Source organism: Tenrec ecaudatus, chromosome 18 (genome assembly GCF_050624435.1).
Source record: "Tenrec ecaudatus isolate mTenEca1 chromosome 18, mTenEca1.hap1, whole genome shotgun sequence".
Lineage (NCBI taxonomy): Eukaryota > Metazoa > Chordata > Mammalia > Afrosoricida > Tenrecidae > Tenrec > Tenrec ecaudatus.
Window position 1 is genome coordinate 72,738,754 of NC_134547.1, and position 21,245 is coordinate 72,759,998.

The 21,245-nt window shown below is 59.6% G+C and overlaps 1 protein-coding gene across 1 annotated transcript; it reads right to left on the reverse strand.

Moving 5' to 3' along the window:
• Positions 1 to 3,645: 3,645 nt before the first annotated feature.
• On the reverse strand, positions 3,646 to 20,221 carry SLC38A8 (solute carrier family 38 member 8). The gene is made up of 10 exons (XM_075536744.1): positions 20,018 to 20,221; positions 16,980 to 17,178; positions 12,756 to 12,897; positions 11,469 to 11,570; positions 10,814 to 10,871; positions 7,997 to 8,111; positions 7,380 to 7,527; positions 5,874 to 6,064; positions 5,438 to 5,489; positions 3,646 to 3,739 (listed from the first exon to the last, which is right to left on the reverse strand). The coding sequence occupies exons 1-10, from the start codon at positions 20,219 to 20,221 to the stop codon at positions 3,646 to 3,648; spliced, it is 1,305 nt and encodes a 434-aa protein (XP_075392859.1).
• Between the last annotated feature and the right edge of the window lie 1,024 nt (positions 20,222 to 21,245).

Below are 21,245 nucleotides of genomic sequence, written 5' to 3' on the forward strand. Positions count from 1 at the left end.
GGGGGTGTCAGTATTTATGCTGCAGAAGGTGGGCGCGCGCACACACACACACACACACACACAGTTAGGATTCCCACAGTATGCTGAGTGAGGGAGCACAGACACACTGCTCCCTAGATTGGCAAGGCAGGCGCACTGGACAGGAAGCAGGCAGAGCTGGGACGAGCCGGTGGCATGTGCAGTTACGCAGCTCTGTAGCTGCGTCCAGGCTCATTGAGTTGCCTGTCCAAAGAGGTCTGCGTGCTCGATGGGGGCTTCGGAAGGTTTGGGGAATGACAATCAAAAAGTGAATGGGTTTTCTCCACGGATTTCGGGAAGCCTCCTCACGTATGTACGTGACCACAATTTAAAACAAAAGTGAACAGAGGTGCTAAGCTCCCAGCAGGAACTGGCTCTTCCCACAGGCAGGAGACCTGGACCCTGGCCTTAGGACCCTGTGAAGGTTACCGTCCTGGTTCCAGAACACAAACACCTTCAGACACATTTGTCCCGAGAAGCCACAAGGACCCCAAGAGGAGGCCTTCTAAAGGCAGGAGGGGGAGGGGCACAGGTCCATAGAGGGGACTCCTCACCTCAGGACTTGCGCCCCCCCCCACCTCCCCTGCGCCTGTTAAGGGGCTATTACAAATGCCATCCCCACCCATAAAGCCCCTGCCCCCTCCCTCTACAGCTTGGTGCTGGCCTTGCAGAAGAGGGAGATGCAGCTCCCCCCAACCCTGCTGTATGCCTCCTCCACTTTCCTGTCTGCAAAGTGGGGACATGACACCGACTCTGAAGCCCCCCCCCCCCCGCCACCTGGCATCAGCTGGCACCAGAGCAGGCCAGCCCCACTCCCTCTCCCTCGGGAGCTGGTACTTTTCCAGCCAGCTCGCCTATTGTCACAACGCTCTCAGGCTGAGTGCACGGAGACCATGGTGGGGGATGGTGGCAGGGGGAACCCACACAGCTGGGCGTGTCCGTCCCTGTCCATCAGCCTGCTCCCTGCACCCCACCCTCGGCATAGCATCTGGCTGTCACCAGCCCACTGCACCCAGAGCCTCAGTGCCTCCCCAGGGCGAGTGGGCAGGGACAGAATGCATCTCGGGCCTAAAAGGTAAATGATAGCTTTCACTTACACTCCAGAACCACATGGGAGCCCAACCCCAGGTCAGCTTCATCCCAGGCAGCAGACCAGAGGAGGGAAGTTCCTTCCTGGTGGTCATGTAGTGAGTGAGCCAGCAGCACAGCCCCAGCCCCAACCCCAGCCCCCACCAACCATGCTCTCACCATCGAGCTACAAGGCATCATCACGTGACCTGACCAGCCCGTTTCCTGGACGCCCATTCCGACTCAGAGTGACCACAGGACAGGGAGGAACCACTCGGCGGTTTCTGCGGCTGTAAATCATGACAACGGCCTAATCTGTCTATTCCAGAGCAGCTGGTGGGTTCAAACTGCCGACCTTTCCATTGGCAGTCCCACGGGCAGCCCACCATACCACCAGGGCTGTGCATCAACCCGTGGGAGGACGAAAACTCGAAGTGCGGAACTGCCGATGGCCCTCCCCGAGGCAGATGGTCACATGACATTGAAGCCTGGAGGGACTCGGGGAGGAAACGTTTTAACAGCGGGGATGCAGGACAGGGTAGAACTGCCCCCATGGGTTTCTGAGACTGTCACACTTTCTGGGAGTAGAAAGCCTTTCTCGAGCTGCAAGTGGTTTAGAACTGCTGGCTTTGTGGCTCGCAGCCCAAGGCATAGCCACTATGCCATCGCCACCGGGGCTTCTCCCTCTCATACACATTTGCAGCCATATTCACAATAGCCGATGGGGGCCAACAGCCCAGATAGGGTGCATGCACACAGCAGGATCTTGCTCCACTGTGAAGCTCAGTAATGGCCGCAGGCCAGATGGACCTTGAGGTGCCAATTAACAAATACCAGTCACAAAAGGCCATATGCTGATAAGAGTGGGGGAGGGGAGGATTCTCACCTGCCAGACCTCAGAGGGTGACCCCAGCCTGTGTTTCTCTGACCTCATCCTTCATCAGCCTGTGCCCTGGCCTCATGCTCTCTGGGCTTGAGACCCTGTGCCAGATGGAGGTAGAAGTCACTGTCCCCCCCCCCACACACACCCCCGTGGAGACATTCTGTCACTCCTAAAAGCCCCGCCCCCAGTTCTTAGCATTTCCTGCCAGACCACTTCCCTCCTTTCTGAACTGTGGGTGGGCTCTACTCACTTTTCCCTTTCCCCTTGGCTGCCAGGAAGCTCAGCCCCATACCTGCCAATCTTGACCTAGGTTTTCTGGAATCGAGGCTGCCGTTTGTCCTAGAGCCTGTGGGGTGTGAGGTATCCCAGCAGCTGCCTTGGGCCTATAACCTCCAAAGTGACCCTGTCCCTACCATGCCCAGCATCCCCATCTGGATGGCTGGAAAATGGATGCTAAGGTGAAATTCATCAACTCACCTGAGATCCTGAAAGAGCCCGAGGCCATTCTGGGATCAAACCCAGGTCCCCAGCAGCTCTTTATGGCCCAGCCCTGCCCCCACCACATCATCTCCCAAGGACCCTTGCAGGAGGGGCGCCCCATAGCTCAGCCTTCCTGGGAAGTTGCCAGCCAGCCTTTCAAGAGGCCAACAGGATGTTACTAATAGGTGACCAGCATCCGCACTGGCTGTCTGCTCCAGGGACATTATCAGTCCATTAGGACAACCCTGTCCAGCATGTCCAGGTCCCCAACGCCCTTGTCCTGGAGGACATGTGGCCACTGAAGATGGAGGAGAAGGGCAGGCCAGTCAGAGATGGCTGCATAATGGCTGTCACCTCCACTGGTCAGCACCTACACTTCCAAGATCGGCCATGTGGCCAGCGGGGGGAGGGGGGCAGCGGTCCCTCCTACTCCCAGGTCATGGGCCCCCATCGTGTGACCACCCCTCAGAGGAGTGGGAAGTAGAGAGAAAAGGGGCAATGTAGTCCAGCGCCCAGTTAAACCTGGCCCCAGCTGTACCTCACAAGGTGAGGGGCCTTACCTGGCCACATCTCAGCTGCCCCCCACTGTCAACTGCCGCCTTAGGGACTGAATGGCACGTCAGTGAAGGAAGCCAGTCACACAGGCCACTTACATGAGACCATTTATGTTAGCCGCCCAGGCCAACCCCGAGACAGGGTGGTTCATGGCTGCCCAGCATGGGGACCGGGGGACTGCTTCTGGGTAGGGCTTCTCTCCAGATGATGCCAAGGCTCTAGGATTGGTGGCCCAGCCTGTGGACACACTGACACCACTCCATGCAGGTGGCTGGATGGTACAGAGGGGGGACATGTGGCTGTCGATCTCACGCAGCACATCCAGAGTCCAGTCATTGCAGATGGCCTTGAAGGCCAGTGCCTTCCCCTCCTCTCCCAGGCTGAATGCTGCCAGCCTCAGGGCACAGGAAAAGCAGTCTCAACTGGTCAGCGTCCAGTGAGGACAAAGACAGCTGGGTTCTCTTCCCTCCCAAGGCCCAGCACCCAACACCCCCAAGCTGGGCTCCCCTGGCACTAAGAGCCCCTTGCACTGGCAAAAGCCAAGAGGAACTGCCGGAGAAGGTCTGCGTCCCTCCGTGTGCATGCTGGCAGCAGTGACGTCCGCCGGGTGGTGGACTATGGTGCGTGGGGGTCTCTCCTACTCAGAACAGCTCCAGGACAGCCGCCACTGTGCTCTGGCCGAAGATGAAGGTGCCCACCAGCACGGAGACCACGCCCCAGAGTTCCAGGCAACACCTGCCAAAGCATGGGGCGACTTGCTAGTCTGGGACAGACCCCAAGCGTCCTCCACCTGTGCGGACAGGCTCTTAGGGTATGGAGAAATAAAGGTGGCAGGGACCAAAGCAATTGGCATGCCACCTGTAACTCCGAAGCCTCATCCCACCCCCACCCCGGCCCCCGACATTGCCTTCCAAGGACAGGATGCTCGCTGTTCAGCCCCTTCCTATCCACTGCCCAAGTAGGGAAGTACCCCTTCCCCCAAGCGAGGAGAAGGTTCTAAGACCTCTGCAGGGGAGGGTCAGGCCTGATTCCATGGTGGCAGGGGCTGGGGGCAAGTGGTCGGAGCCTTGGCAGCTGAGGTCATGATTTCAGGCTCTTAATGCAACCAGAAGAGACAACAGGCAGACAGTGGGGTGAGGGCCACACGGAGATTGCCACAGAATGGCCTGGCCGGCGGCAATATTTCTAGCCCCATTAAAGCAACCAGGGGCTCTGTTGTCATGGCAGGCTGGCTCCAGCCAGGCAGCTGCCCAGGAGGTCCACGCCTAGCGACTCAGGGAGACGTGCCTATGTGCCAGCTGCTAGGAACCGCCCCTGCACACCCGAGGGGCTGCCAGGGAGGCAGGCTTCTCCAGAGGCCAGGGTGAGGGCTGGCCTGAGCTTGGACCAGGGACAAGGCGAAAGCAAGCCTTCAGAGCCTGCTGTGGAGGGAGCCCCCTTCAGGGCCTCACAGGCAACTGAGGGGCCAGTTCTGAATCCGAAGACACCTCCCTGCCCAATGTGACTCCAGGAAAGCCAAGCTGGAGGACCCGGTGGTGTTGGCAGCGTCCTATGTGGACACACCAGCCCAAACCCACGGCTGGCCGGGCAACGGATCAAGCATGGTCTCCCAAGGGATGCGGCCTTTAACTGTGACCCGCCCAGCAAGAGTCGTGTTCCTGCAACTTGGCAAGGCGAGGGTGTGCTGGGCCGCCCCGCTGAGAGCAACCACCAGCGTTCTTGTAAGGAGACCCAGGGAAGTAGTGACTGTGATGGGGGATCATATGCCATAGGCTGAGGATGGCCAGGAGGGACCCTCCCCCAGGGCTCCCAGCGGGAGTGACCTTTCCCAAGCCTGGATTCTGGACTCTGGTCTCGAGTGGAGGGGACCACCCCAGCCCCAGAGCTCTGGGCAGATGGGCTGTCACTGCAGTGCTGCCCCCAAGCTTGTGAGGCTTGTTACTGCGCCCTGGGGGCCTCACAGGGAGTGTCCCCGACTGGTGGGCTCACTTTATCCAATGGGAAATGGGAGGAAACGCTGTGCCGACCCTGAAGGGGTTCCCCGGGGTGTGTGGTCTGGGGACCCCAAAAGGTGCCTGCTCATACATACAGCCCTCCTTCAGCCTGGGTGGGAGGACACGCCTCGTAGAGGCTCTTCCCAGCTCCTCTCTGTCTAGCGAGGCGGGCGGAGGGCAGCTCCCTGACCACACGGAGCCCCGACCACAGCCCCTGCGCATGACCTATCAGCCAGCACACAGGTATGTCACCCTGGGTAGCTGGGCGTGGACCTAGCAGGGTAGGCGCAGATACTGTTCAGCATTGGTCCGCCCCCCCACCCCAAGACCCCACCCCTTGTGGCCCTCGACGCCACACCCACAGAGGGGGCTCAGAGAGGGCACCAGGTCCACATGCAGGCACACCTGTCTGCCCGCCGCCCCTCCTGGGGACACTTACTTGAGTCTTGTTCCCAGGGGCTCAGTATTCATGGCACCAATGAGGCACAGACCTGCGAGGGGCGGGGGAGGGGCACCCTGAGCCCCGGAAGTTGGGCGGGCAGGAGCGGGAGCACAGCTGTGGGTGGGCAGGCAATGGGGGGAACAGCGCGGGGTTTGACCTCGGTTCGGCTGTGTTCTAGCTGTGCAACCCCAGGGTCTCCGGCCTCGGTTTTCCCCTCTGTGGGCAGGGGATGAGGGAACACTCCCACGGGGCTACCAAGATGTTCAAATGAAGACTGGGGGTGGGGGGCGCTCGGAGAGCACCAGCCCCGGACCTGACTCTCCTAAGCAGGTGCTTGGTAAACTGACGGGGCACGGGGTGGGGGTGGCAGGCGCGAGGGCATACAGGCCAGCGGTGAACGCGCGGAGCCTGGCTGGGCAGGCAGGGGTGTCACCTGGGAAAATGAAGATGAAGAAGGCGCTGATGCCGCCGATGATGCCGATAACCTCGCTGAGGTCGGGCAGGAGCAGGGTCAAGGTGAGTGTCACAGCCACCCATGCCGCAGTCAGGGGCATGCGCACCCGGGGCCCCGAGGGGTCTGCTGGTACCCTGCAGCTCCGCCTCCACACATCCTGCAGCACCGACCTGCGGGCCACGCCCACCGCTGATGCAGGCCACGCCCACCCCTCCCAGCTTCGAAGGCCAAGGAAGCCAACCACGCCCCTGTGACTATGGGACACGCCCCCTACCCCGCCTCAGCTATGAGAGCCCACAGCAATCCCTACACCTCAGGTGGTTTGGGCCTTGGGTGGATCCCAGTACAAAAGGATGTGACATAGGAGCCAGCAGAGAAAACAGGCACCCATGAGTACAGCCAGCCAGGCCAAGCCCCCAAGGATGTGGGGAGGAAGGACTTGAAGCACCTTCTGCCCTGGTGGCAAGGAAGAACCATGCACCCCAGCAGTTGGCCTGCAAAAGTGATCATGTGACTGAGGTTTCCCTCTTCCCCTTAGCTGCTGGGGAGCTCAGTGGTGGCAACTTCTGGTCTTTCCCAAGCTGGCACAGGGCTGTTGTCCTGCCCTTTGCCTTCCTCCTGTGAAGGGCCCTATGCCTGGCTGCACTACACATGTTAAAGCAGCTTTGCCACAGGCGGGGGTTGGTGGACAGACCCACAACTTCCTGTGATTCCCAGGAGTGCTTTTACAGACGGGAGGTCTGTGACTGCCCTGGCCTGTTTACTGATAACATGTGCTCACCGCATGTCTCTGTCTGTGCGGATCTAGATCATTCTCGCCTTACTGGAAACATTTTCATCATACACACATCAGTTTTTATACTCAAAAAAACCACTGCCCCCGAGCCCATGCTCACTCACAGCGACCCTCTAGGACACGGTAGAACTGCCCCCGCGGGCTTCCGAGGCTGTAAATCATTATGGGAGTAGAAAGCCTCATCTTTCTCCTGTGGAACGGCTGGGGGTTTCCAACTGCCAGCCCTGTGGTTACTCGTGTGAATTGCTTTGTTGGCATGCTTGTTCTATGTCCACACTTGCCTGACTGTGATCGCCTGAACCCCAACCCACAATGTCTCCATGGTCTCCCATACAGAGGCTGGGGGGGCGGGGAAGAGGACTAGTGGGTGGGAGGAGAGACTGGAGTTGAAGCAGAGGCTGGGGGTGGGAAAGGGCAGAGGGCTGGAGGATGTAGCAGAGATAGAAGCCATGTTGCCATAAGCCCAGGCTGGCCTGCCACACCAGAAGCCTAGAGGCAGGCAGGGGAGAGAGGCTCCCTGGACACTTGGGAAGGGGGTAACATGGACCTGTCACCAGCTTGGTCAGGGACCCATTGGTGTGTAGATTTGTCAGGGGGCCCCAGGGCACTGACAGGTGCCCCTATGTCCAGGCAGGCCTCAGATCCTGAGAGTGACCCCGAGGTGTGGCTGTGCGGGCAGCGGGTCTCACCTGCCCAGGAAGAGTACAATGGGGTAGACAGTGACAATGGAGACAGCGAAGAGGACTCGGGCTACGATGATGACCACGTCCCCGCCTGGGTAGGACATCAGGATGTCAGCTGAGACGTCGGCCCCAAAGGTCAGGAAGCCGTAAGCCCCTGAGAGGTGGAAGGTGGGGTCTGGTCAGTAAAAGGAGAGGCCATGGCCACACACCGTGACTCCTGGTATACCCTGGGGGTCCCAAGGCACCCGTCCTTAGGACTGAATCCCTGATACTTATCCGCAGAAGGTGGTGTCACCCTGTAAGGTGGATGCTACCCCACCACTTCTCAGCCACAAAGCTAGGGTTACCTGTGGGGTGCCTGCTACCCAATACAGTGACCAGGGGTTGACTAAAAGAGTGAGTGACCATAAGTCAGACGCCATGCTTTGAAGTGATACTCTCCGTTCCCTGTCCTGTCCCCTGCACTCACAGCCCGGCAGGGCAGAATGGAACTGCCCTGTGGGGGAGGGAGGGAGGGAGGGAGGGAGGCTGTAAATCTCTACCGACAGCCTCCTCTTTCTCCCTCAGAGCGGCCGGTGGATTAGAACCTGGAGAAGAACATGGCCCGCCAGGCCCGCCCTCACCCGTCAGCGAGTAGACGAGGCAGCAGGCCAGCAGGGACAGCGTGGAGACCAGGGCCCAGCGGGAGAGACGCTGGTCGTCCAGGCTGCAGTAGATGGACACAGCGGCTTCGTGACACTGGCGGGAGAAGGTGGTGTGTGGGCTCAGCACCACGCTGCAGCCAGAGGACACTGTATCCCAAGGCCACCACCCGAGGGTGCTAGAGTAGACGGCACAGGAAGGGACGGGGCGGACATGCACACCCACGCCACACAGACGGTCACAGAGGTTCAGGGTGATCCAGGACTCGGACACGCCAACTCACACATGTGGCACAGCCCCTTTCGGTGGCATCGATACTCCGTTCCCCCTGTAGGTCTAGGGACCCCTGAAACAGAACCCATTCCCACGGATGGGTCCCAACCCAGTGACCAGTAGCTGGTGGGTTTGAACCACCAGCCCAGGGCTTTAGCATGGCACCACCAGAGATCCTTGAGACCAGAGAAGAACTTCCCAGCACTGGTGGCCCACTGTATGCACAGGTGAAGGCGGGGTGAGTAGCACTCCTAACCTCCCACTGCACATCAGTGGTGGCCCCCACCCTAGTTACACAACAGGGTGGGCGCCCTGGGGAAAAGGGTCCGGGGGAGAATACTGCTGGAGCTGCTGCCTGACCTGGTGATGTCACACAGGCCACTGCAATGTGAAGTCCCCCCAGGGCCTCACATGGGCCCAGAGCCCAGGCGTGCCCAAGAGTCCTGGTGGCACAGTGGTTAAGTGTTCGGCTACTGAGGGGACTGTCGGGAGTCCCACCCACCCAGAAGCTCTGCCGGAGACCACCTGGTCAACCACCCCCGTGAGGAGCACGGTTACAGACACCCGGGGGGCTATCCCACTGCATCAAAAGGTCTCACGGAGTCAGGATTGGTCCCCGCAGCAGCAAGCCCAGATCGCAAAGGGGGCTGTATGTTGGGGTCCAGGCGGGTTGGCACCACAAGTGTTCCCCAAGAACCTAGGGCTGGTCCTGGGGAGGGCAGCTTGACACCCCCCCTCTCTCATGAAGACCCCAGGCTCCTCCCCACATCACTCCCCACTGTGGCTGGGACATAGGACAGAGCATGTAACAGCCAAGGGACAGAAAGAGCACCAATGTCCAGCCGTAAGTGGAGGAAGACACAGAACGTGGTCAGGCGTCAGGCAGTGAAGTCCTGGTGCCCGCTGCCATTCCAGGAACCAGGTCAAGACTATGACCCTGGGCCCTGTGAGCTCCCCAGCTGCCAGGGACAGACCCACGTGACCTCGCTGAGCGACAACAGCCAGAAGGGAACATGCGCACAGTAGACCCTGGCAGTGGGGGGGGGGGGATAGTAGGGGGCATGGCTCAAGCTCTCAGAGCGGGAGGGGGGGTTTCTTTCTGATAAAAATTCTCTGTGACTGGCAGCAGCATGGAGCCTGGCCCCAATAGGGGTCTGCCCCTCCCTCGCCACCCGTCACCCCCTCAGACACTCGGAGAGGGCCTGTTGGCGGGCAGGCAAGTTGCCCCTCAGCAGTATAAAAACACAGGTGCATCTGACCATGGCCACAGGGTGGGGAGGAAGGGTCCTGCTTCTGTGTTTGGGGGTAGGTGGGCACTGGCCCCCTTCATGGTTACAGGCCAACCCCCTCCAGCTGTGGCCCTACTCCCCCTCCTCCCTGCCATCTTCCTCTCCATGCATCCCCCGGGTGGTCAGGGGTCCAGGTTTGGGTAAGCTCTCCCTCAGGCCGGCATCTGAAACCCCAGCCTAGGCCTCCGTTGTTAGGAGAGTCGGCTGAGGGGCCGAGCGAGAAGTGAGGGGCACCCCTTTAAAACTGAGCGCAGACCCCAGGGGTGAAGCTGGCCCTGCCAGATGGCACTGCCTGCTGCTTGGGCAGGGCAGACGGGTGGGTAGGAGGGGGGCTGCTCCAATGAAACCCGAGCTGCTGACAGCCACATCATCGGAGCCTTCTACAAAGGAGACTCCAGGGAGCCTCAGTGAGGGAGAGGCATGACAGGAGGGCCTCCCGAGTTAGAGAGGGATGGGGGAGCCCGCAGCTGGCCCATTGGCCAGGGGAGGAGGGCGCGGGCAGCAGCTCTGCCCTAAAACAAACAAGGAAGGGCGGATCTGTGTCCACAGGAGGCAAGGCCAAACCCAGTTGCCCACTGCACCCCTACTGCAGAGTGGGATACTGCCACGCCCCCCAAACAGGCTGGATCTCCCTCTGCTTCATGCTGCCCTCTGCCCTTCACCTGGTGCTCCCAACAAGCCCCCCTCAGAAGCTGTTCCTCCAGGCCAGTGGGACGACTCTCCCCTGCGATTCTCTGCTTTACCCCACTCCCTCCCACAGCCTGCTGTCAACATGCTGTGGATCTGCCCCAGCTCCTCTGCCCCCACAGCTGGACCACACACAGGTCGGTCCCTCCCTGAGGCAGGATCTGGGTTCTGTTTCCTTTCTGTGTCCCCGAGGGCAGAATCCACCTGCACAGCATGTGTGAGTGTGACCAAGAGCCTGGCTAGTCTCCACGTCCTGGGCCCTGCAGGGAGGGGTGGAAGGGTGGGTCCCAGGCCCCCGCACGTGACCAAGTGCAGGGGATGGACTGTCAGCAGGGCCACACTCCTGGTTCAACTCATGCCTCCCTGTGCCCTGAGCCCAAACCAGGCCTCTCCCCCAGCTCAGCCCACACGCCCCCTTGCCCAGCCCTGCCAGGGCCCAGAGGGAGTCTCTGAACAATATCCCCGAGGGCCAGACAGGGGTAGAGCCCAGAGAGCAGGTGGACTCACACAGACTGACGGCACTCACTCACAGAGCTGACCTACAATTACCTGGAACCCAAAGCAGATGGTGGGGAAGACGCTGAACATGGAGCTCCAGGAAGAGGGGCTGGAGGTGAGGAGGGGAGGTGTGTGTGAGCGAGAGAAGCCCCCCTCACACCACCTGCCACCTGTAAGGAGGGGTCTTCCAGGAGATGAAGCATAATGAGACTGGCTGTGTTTCAGCCCCCACACCCACTCCGGGCTTCTGGATATGAGAATGCTGCTACATGTACCATGTTTTACCCAGACCCACATGGACACCTGATGGCCAAGAGGCGGTCACAGGGAGCTGGAAGTAACCCCTGGCTCCCCTGCCCTCTATGGAGAAGTGAAGCACAGAGGTGCAAGTTGGATCCACCAGTAGATGCCCAGGAGGGCAAGGATGGTTTGATCTCCATCCAAACCACCCAGGAGGTGGGGTGGTGAGGGACAGATCCACAGGACAAGCCTTTTCAGGGTCCCCACCTGTGGAACTGGCCCTAGCTAACACCCAGAGAGCCACCCCTGAGGCCCTCCCCAGTCCAATCAGGCACCAGGAGGAGAATTTCTCAGCGAGGAGCCAGAGATCTCTGCAAACCTCAGGGACTCGCTCCTGCAGGGACCTCATCACTGCCTTTCTGGGCTCCCCCAGGATGCCACCAAAAAGCCAGTCTCTTAGACTCACCTCTGTGAAAAACGGGGCTCCTGAGCCAAGCCCTCGGGCCAGAGGTAGTACTGCAGCACAATGACCAGGGTCAGGTAGCAGGCGGCCAGGGTGCCTAGGATGCTGATGTAGACACAGACAGGCACACACGTGCATTTATGTGTGCATTTATGTGTGCATGCGTGTGCGCAGACGGTGTTAGGGAGCAGGTGGTACACACAGCCAACATACAGGGTGGAGACCCGGACTACCTGGAGGGTGGAGACCCAACTACCAGGAAGGACCAGGGAGCAGGCCACTACAGTTTGCATGTGTCAGTACTACCTCTCCCTAGCCTGGCATCCTGGGCCTTGATGCCCACATCTGTGCAGCACAGACAGCACGAGTCAGAGGAAGCGAGCAGACCTGCCACATTCCTGCCTGGCAGTGAGCATGTGTCAGCTGTCGGTGCATCCACCTCTCAAGCACATGGCCAGCCCAGGACACTGGCTCCAGCCCATAACAGAGGGAAGGGGGCAGGGTCTCTCCCAGTTCCCCCAGGACCCTGCCCTGCCTGTGTGGTCTTGTATCAAGGTGAACACTCTCAGACAGGAGAGGAAAGGGTCTAGGCGTGGGGCAGGTTTGCCAGGCTGCACTTTTGCATAGGAGCCCAGGTGGTGCCTTGGTTACAAGTTGGGATGCTGCCCTCAAAGTCAGCAGTTTGAAGCCACCAGCTGCTCCGAGGGAGAAAGATGAGGCTGTCTGCTCCCAGGAAGAGTCCCAGTCTTGGAAACTCACAGGGGCAGTTCCAGCCTGTCCTACAGGGTTGCTGTGAGTCAGAATCGACCCGAGGGGTCTCGGGAACCCACAGGGGCTCTTCCAGCCTGTCCTCTGGGGTCACAGGAAGTGTCACCATCGACTTGCTGCCAGTGAGTTTGGATTTAACGGTCTCAAAACTGCACAAAGAACCTCGGACCAAGGGGAAGACGTGCCCATGCATGGAAAAGTCTGCAACAATTCCATACTGAGAAGTCAGTAAGGGACACACGAGGACCAGCAGGAAACGCCTAGGCCGCTCGTCTCGGTCCCGCCTCCTCTGTCCACTACTCGTGTCCAGGTCTGTTCAAGCCCTGGCAGCAGCTCCCCCCGGGCCCACGGAAACACAGGATAAAAACCAGCTGCCATGGCGAGGGCCCATGTCGGGAGAGTCGTGCTCCACCACACATGGCTGGACCTCTAGCCAAGCAGCCAACTGTGCCCTTTCTGTGCCTCCCCCACCCCCCACCCCCACCGGGACACCTGCCAGGAAGGGCCCGAGTCCCCTCGCACCTCGTGTACTTCTGGAAGCCAATCTCCCGGGGGACCGACAGGGGCAGGATAACCAGGCAGGAGAGTAGAGTCAGGAGGAAGCGCTGGTCGGCATACCAGGGCCGAGGGGCGGGGGGCACAGTGGGCAGCAGGAACTCATGCACTGTGGGGCAAGTGGAGGGTGGAGGGTGGGCCTGGGGGTTGTCAGCAGCAACCACTGTACCCAATGGCCCCCCCCACCTGAGTGCCCTCCCAGAGGGGCCCCTCCTAGCCTGTATCTGCCCTCCCCCAACACACACCCCTCACTGAATCTAGGCTTGCCTGTGGAAAGCCCACCCAACAGAAGCACCCAACCTGACACAAGCAAGCATTGCTCCCCCTGTCCCTGGGGCCCCCCTCCCCAGGCCTGGATGGCCCACTGCTTCTCTGTCTACACCCCTTTCCACGCAGCAAGACCAGCTGCCTCTGATGCCTGAGATCGCCTCAGCTGGCCACTGGCCGGCAAGGGCTTCTGGCTGCTCACATGATCCGCAGTTCAGAACCACCAGCTGCTCCGAGGGAGAAAGATGAGGCTGTCTGCTCCTGTAAAGTTTCAGCCTCAGAAACCCCCGGGGGCAGCTCAATCCTGTCCTGTGGGGCCCGCGTTGGCTCGACAGCAGGGAGTGTGGTTTGGGGTTTGAACCCACCCACTCAGGGCTTCCTCTGTAAGACATGCTGCTGCCACGGGTCTATCCGGCTCGCAGAGACCCCACAGGGCAGAGCAGGACAACCCCATGGGGGGCTCCAAAGCTGCAGATCTTAGCAGAAGCCGTCAAAAATTTCTCTCCAGCAGAGCTGGCTGGGGAGTTCCCACGGCCCACTCATCAATCGGTTCAACATGGAGCGCTAACCACCGCACCACCAGGATCCTTTCCCAAGAGACCCTTCCGTCTCAGCACTGCGCAGCCAGTGGCCTTCTTGCTTCCTTTGCGAAGACGGGGCAGAATAAAAGCGCAGGCGCAGGGAAGTGGCCGGCCTCCGCCCCACCACGTCAATCATCCCCAATTAAGAGCCTGAGATTGCCCGAGGGGGACTCAGAGGACCATATGGTGCCCACAGGATGTGCATCCTCCCAATTCCCCAGCCACAAGCAGGCTCTGAGGCAGAGGGGGAGAGGAAAGCAGGCGGTGCGGGGTGCGGGGAGTCGGAAGGAGCAGTCAGTACCGGAGGATTAGATTCGACAGCGGAGCATCAGAAAGGCTAAGCAGGCGCACAGAAACCTGCGTTCCACTACAAACAGCAAAGCTTGCCGAGATGGAAGCAGATCAACGGATCTCTCCGGCCCTTCCCCAGCGAATCTATGGGCCTTTGATTTGTAGCATGAGAGCAAAATACTCAAACAAACAGCAGTGGGGGCTTCCCGGAGGGACTCCACTCATGTTCCTTTTTCAATGTTCCTTGAGTTTGGGGATCACAAAGAAGCCTGAAGGCACAAGATGGTAGCTGTCGGGCGGATGGGGGTGAGGTTTCCCTACTAAATTGTCCTAGGATGGCCCTGGCTGCCCCCGGAGGGAGGAGGAGCCGGTGCCTGGCTGTGGTGGGAAAGCAAAGACCAAAGTGACCTCCGTGCAACTTCCCGGTCTTCGTCCCCCAGGGAAGGTTTCCAGGTTCTTAAAACTTCTCCCTCGGCATACAGGACAATGGGTTCCTCACCCAGATGCATAGCAAATGGCAAGATCTCAACAGGAAAAAGCACAAATAGCCCCGTGGACCCACAGGCAGGAGGCGAGAATAGATAATTTCCCAAAGACGGCATCCAGGAAACCAGCATCCAGCGTTCCTGTGCGCTAGCGGTAAGAGAAACACAGCCTTCAGCAACCAGGTGCCCCACGTCAGGCCAACACCTCCAGCAGAATTCAGAGGAGAATCCATGCTGGAGAGGATGGGGAGAGACCGGTGTGCCCGGACACCCTGCCGGGCCGGGAGAAGCATCCACCAACCACGGGAATCCGTGTGACGCTTCCCTGAACAGATGCAAACACGAGTACCTGATGCTCTCACACGCAATCTGTGTCCTGAGTATGTACTCTACAGAGATCAAGAAGCCAACTTGACCGGACACATGCACACCTGTGTTTGCCACACAATCTCCCTCCGCAGGAGCAAACACATGCAGACAACCAACAACTCCGCTGACAGAGGAGTGGGTACACACACACACACACACACACACACACACACACACATTCTCTCTCTCTCTCTCTGCATTCTTCCAATGGAACACACAATAAAAAACGTTACACACAATAAAAAAGAACCAGGAGTCTCCAATATCGCAAGACAAGGACAAAGTTGGAGCACGCTCTGCTTGGGAAAGTGAGCCGATCTTATGAAAGTCTCGAGACACCACGATTACAAGGAAAGGCAAAGGAAAGTGGTTTGCACACCAAAAACAAATACTTTGAAGCCGAGAGCAAGCCCGGGAGTGGGGTCGGGCGGAGAGGGGGGGAAACATAGGAAATAATAGAAGGGGAAGGGGAAGAAAGTTAAAGTTTACTGTGCCAACTTGGCTGATAAACACATGTGGGGTTAATTGAAGGGCAGAGGGATAAATGACTCGGTGAGCCTCGCCTTTCTAGTTCTCGGGTCTCTTGCTTTGTGATGGTGGGACCAGGGTGCAGCTGCCTTAGCCAGTTCCCTGCTTCAGCTTGCAAGGCTCACTTCCTGTAAGATATTCCCAAGGAGAAGCAGCAATGACCTACCCCGATGTAGCCCTGGGTGCTGGAGCAGTCATGTGGAGACCCCTGCCAGCGCTGAGATGCTGACACGCTCACTGACTCGGCTTTTCTCCTGCAGTCAGCGTCATAGTGTGTGTTTTGTGAGATGGAGGAGGACTTTGTGGATTGGTGTCAGACATATGGGCTAATGTTGGGCTGGTGGGCATGGGCAGCACTGGGCTGGAATGTTTTCTTGATGTGCACTTAACCTTTATATAAAACTCTCTTATACATAAGTTTCTGTGAATTGGTTTCTCTAATGTACCCAGACTAACACAGAGGGGAAAATAAGAGCCACATTTACAGGGGTAGGGGGTGTAATGGGGTATTATTACTGGTTTCAATTGTCGAGCAAGGTTGTGCAACGATATAAGACTAGGTTTCTTTAAAAAAAACCAACAATTTTTTAAAACCCCCAAACAAAGTGAAAGCTCACAGCCGTACACACCCCACCCCCACCAGATCAAGGTCCAAGTGGCCAGAAAAAGGAAGAAAAGTGAAACTGAGGGGGACTTGGAGTCTTTCGGGGAGAACAAGCTTACTTCAAGCAAATGAACAGACAGACACACACACCCCTTTTCCTAATATGCCCTTGTGATCATCCTGCGTCCTTTGAGAAAATCAATCAAGGGAACCCCTTGGGAACCCCACCACCACTGCCCTCATCACCTCCGGAGTGGAGCTGGCCCAGCAGATGCCCCCAGAAGCCGCTGTTTGGATGGGGCTTTTGTTTTGGAAGGGCCCTAATGAGACACAGATGAGTGTAGGACGGAGGGCACTGTGGGCGCCCACCCAATGACCACAGTGGTGTGCTGGGACCCAGCGGGCAGTGCTGGTAACAAGCCTGTGTGTGTGTGAACAAATGTGAACGCTAGGAGCGGAACTTTTCCCTCACTCCACCCCCTCTCCCCCCACCTGCCTCAGTGCCTTGTGCCTCTGATTCAGCCATGGCGGGGAGCTTGCAGCCAGCGGCCCTGTAACCCACGGCCGCCCGCAGGAAGTTCCCGGAAGGCCAGCACAGCCTGCTTGCACTTGGCCAATGGCAGGCCAGGCGGCGCTCAGGCCGGGAGGGGGGGGGAGGGGGGGCACTTGGAATCGTGCGGCCTCTAACGGGTCATGGCGCACACAGGTGTGAGAAAACTGGCAAACAACAACATCCAACTCCCTGCTGTGGAGGCGCCTAACTAAATAGAGACCCGATAGGACGGAGCAGAATTGCCCCTGTGGGTTTCTGAGATGGAACCTCTTCATGGGAGCCAACAGCTTCCTCTTTCTCCCTCGAAGCAGCTGGGAGGTTTGAACCATCGACCTTGGTGGCTGGCACCTCAATGCATAGCTCACTGTGCCACCCGGGCTCCTGAGAGCTGCTAATGGAGCACAAGGACTGGCAGGAACATGGCGGGCGGTCTTGTTCCGCCTCTGCGGGGAGGCCCAGTCTCCCCCCAGCCTCCCCTGCCAGCGTGGACGGACGCGAGGCTGAGGTACTCACATTTCTCCAGCTGGTCCCCGATCACCCTGAGGAAGGCCACCGAGATCATGAGCAGGTTGACGATGAAGCAGGCCTCACACAGCTTCCCGACGCCGGGGCCGCACAGCCGATGGACCGCAGCCTGGTAACTGGGCTGGCCACTCACGGAAGCCGCGTAGCCCAGGACCAGCAGCCCGCTGAGCAGGAAGAGCAAGGAGACCTGCACGGGACACGGTCGGCCACTCCGGGGAGGCTCAGGGGCCTGCAGAGGCCGAGGCTGCTGCCCCCAGAGAAGCCCGCGGAGGCTGTGAGGCCGGGCCCTGGAGCTTCAAACCATTCTGCCCCCACTGGCCTAACGTGATGAGAGTTAACCTCACATGTGTGGGCGGGGCGGCCTGATGGTTAGCTGGAGAGGACACACCTGGGCTCAGCACACCCAGCATCTGTGTCTCCACCCCAGCTCTGCAGAGGCCTTTGGGGGACACTCCTCAGCCCAGCTATTTGCATACAGCTCCTTAGGAAACTCTTTGGTCCCGGAACCCAAACCCAATGCCTTCGAGTTGGTTTTGACTCCGGCTGCTCCTGCCAGACAGAGGAGAACCGCCCCCGTGGGTTTTGAGACGGTCGGTCTTTACAGAGCAGGCCTCCTTGAATTCCTCCCTCAGAGGGCTGGCAGGTTCAAACTACTGACCTTGTGGTTGGTAGATTAAGGTGTAGCCCACCCCGCCAAACCAAACTCACTGCGGTCGATTCTGACTCACAGTGACCCTATGGGACAGGGTGGAGATGCTCCTGTGGGATTCTGATACGATAACTTTTTACTGGAATAGAAAGTCCTAGTTGTCTCCCTGGGAGCAGCTAGTGATTTCGAACTGCATAACCACAAGCCACCTGGGCTGCTTTCTTACAGGGAAGAGAGGCTAAATAAGAACCGTGCACACCTGTTCCCGCTCACCTACAAACACCACTTCTTGGCTTAAAGACATATGAGTGGTTCTTGATCTCACAGGGAGCGACCCCCTACACGTTTCCTCCCCACCTGTCCATCCCTCTCAGCCATGTCCACTCTGGAAGCATTTCAGTATCACAAGCAGACACCGGGGCACTTCCCCATCCATGCCCTGGTGCGGGGGACATTCCTTAGGGCGTGACGTCTGTCTGGGATCCCCTTCTCTCCTGCGAGGTCGCACAGCACACGTCTCCAGCAGATCGTCTGAAGCGAGGTCGGGCCAAAGGGCTGGAAGGTTCTGTCTACCCGGAGGTGCAGAGGGAGCAAGACCTGGCCATCGGTTCTGAAACCCCCCGGGGGAGAGGGGGCGTCATGTCTCAGGAGTCCCTCGGCAGCAGCTGGCCATCACTGGAGCAATGGCAACAGATGAGCAAGTGCCACCTGAGGGGACAACTGTGGCCTCCCCGCCCCCTGAACTTCCCCAGGTCCCTTCCCAGGGGCCACCACGCCCAGCCAGCTCTCGCTTGCTTGCTCGCTCGGGCAGCAGCGTGGTTTCCTGGTCGCCATCTGTGCCCTCTCTCTGGCCCCTGGTGCACAGCACCACGACTCCTAGGCTTCTCAGTCACACCAGGTTAGCTTATTGGTGGCGGCCGGGGCCCTCTCCTGCCCACTCCTGTTCTGTCGCCCGGCACACTCCAGGGTGGCCATCTGGGTGGTGTGGCGTCTCAGGCACTGAGGAACGAGCGGGCATCCAGAGCAGGTATCTTTGAGCACACGGGCCCCTTCCCTTCACCACGGTGAGGTCTGCACATGGACAGGTGCTGCCTGGTCAATGGGCCTGCAGAAGCGTGGTTCCGGGAGGCTGTGCCGTTTGGCCCTGGAGTCCAGCTGGCCTGTAGCAGGGCAGGGCGAGGCTCGACCTGGTCTCTAGGGGCAGGCTCCTGGCCCCTCACCCACCGTTTCTGTGGAGGACAGTGGTTCTGGGCCCGAGGAGCAGCCTCCTCACCTACGGGGGCTGCCACTCAGCCACCAGACAAGCAGCTTGACTCTGTTACTCGGGAAGCCAAGTGGGAGCAGCTTCTGTGGGACCCTGCTCCCTCTGGCCACTAGACCTTGATGTCCCCCCCACCTCCCAGCCCAGGACACCCTCCTCACCTCCACCTGGGACACGGGTCTCCTACAGCCCAGGACCTGGTTCTGACAGGGCACCCCAGGCTAGCCACATCTGTGTCCACGCTGTCCTGGGGTGCAGTCTCTCTGTGCTGGAGCAGATGGCACCCCCCCACTCCTGCTCCCAGCTGTGGCCTTGGTGTCTTTGTGGCTGAGGACCTGGAGAAGACCAGACCGGGCCCCAGCCCCAGCCGAGTCTGCATGGGAACCGGTGAGGACACCCAGACGCAGGAGGAGGTGGGGACGGGCAGGGCCGAGGGGCGCCGTCAAGAGGGGCTGACAAGAGGCGAGGTGAAGATGCAGAAGCTGGCTGGCTGGCGTAGGCAGGGTGCCTCTTATCTCCAAGGAGCACCTCGAACTTGTGACCAGCCCAGATAAGTGACACTGGGCTGGCGGTGGGTCTTGGCTACAAGAGACCCAGCCCACACAGGCAGCAGTGGAAAAACAGTGTTCACGAGTGTGGGTTTGTGCGCATGTATGCTGAGCACGTGTGGTAGGCGCACATTCTAATAGTTGCAATATATGAGTGTGTAGTGTGTGTGCCTGCTAGGTGCTAGATACATGTGTGTACATGCACTATGTATCTGCACGTGTGCATGCTGGGCACATGTGCTGCGTGCCTGTGTGCTCGCACGTGTCTGTGGAGAGGTTCACCCAGTGCTCGGCTATACATGGGCTTTGCGTGTCTTGTAGGGGGCTGTTTGTTCCATAAAGAGTGACATCTCAGGGGCCCGCAGGGGCAGTTCTACCCCGTCCTATAGGGCCACCGTAAGAACTGACTTGAGGGCAGTAAGTTTCGTACGGAACCAAGATAAGCAGGCACTGCCACTCGGGGCCATCAGTCACTGGCACCCTCTGTGCCCGGGGCTCCAGTGGCCAGGCTGCCCTCCTGGCAATGCCAGGCCCCACCGGGCCCCCAGCCCTCAGAGACCCGGCTCACCAGCTCTACCAGGAAGGCGGGGCCCAGCCCTCCAGCCTGCTGGAAGGCCCAGGGGAAGTTGAGCAAGCCGGCCCCCAGGGCGGACTTCATCAGGATGAAGATGGCGCCCAGCGACGACAGGCCGGGGCTGGTGTGGCCGGGGCCGACGGCGATGGGGGCCTCTTTCCCCACGAGGCCCCCACTTTCCTGGGGCCACTCCTCCATGGCTGCAGACACAGGGCAACGAGGCAAGGCACAGTTCCAGGCACACAGCTCCCTGCAGGGCCGCCTCTGCCGAAGGCTGGCCTCCTCCCAGTGCAGAGCCCCCCTGCCTTCCCCCCCACGTCCCCACCCCTCTTTGTACCCTACTATCCTCACTCGGCTCCACCCCACTCCACCCCACCCCACACGACCCATGGAGTCCCAATACCCGCCACCATCCCACCCGATTGTTCTCACCACCAGACGCTGACTTTGGGGTGAGAGAGATGGTCGTGGGCATGGGGGACACGTCAGGCACCCTCCCAGCAGGTCAGCTGCCTCTCGGGTGTGCAGGGTTGTGTGGGAGGTGGGTGTCCAGGTCGGTCAGGGAGTTGTTAATTAAGGGGCCTCAGCAGCGTGCAGGGGGCTCCCATTCCAATGTGTGGAGGCAGGGCGATCTGACCCCAGAGCTAGCTGCTGGAAGGCTCCAGCTCCACGGGGCTGCTGGGGATTAAGAGGCCCTCTGGGGGCCACCGGCAGGTCCCTCCCTAGGGAGGGGCTTTCTCAAGCTCCCCTCCCCTCATCTCCCTTAAGGGGGGGCTGCAGCTGGGAGAGATCAAAGGGGCAGGCTCCCACCTCCACGAGTGCTCATTGGTCACAAGGTAAGCCTCAGCTTCCTTGTCTGGGGGTGGGTGTGGGTGGACACCCATATGGAAGCATTCCCAAAGTGCCTCCCCAGGTCTGGCTTCTACCTCCCTCTTCCTCCCAGTGCCAACCAATGCCAGGCCGGTGGGTCCCTTCTGATGCACGGCCACTCGGCAGGACCAGGGAGAACCACCCAACTTCCCGGGCTCCCAAGGCTGTCATCTCTACGGAAGCCAGCCGGCTACCCCATCTTTCCCCCGGAGGAGCTGGTGGGTTCAGTACACACACCTTCCAGGTAGCCGGCGAATGCTTACCCACCATGCCACCAGGACGCCAGCTCCTGTAGTGCCCCTCTGATCACTGGGGCAGGGCTTGGGCAGTGCACCTGTGGCCCTGCAGCCTA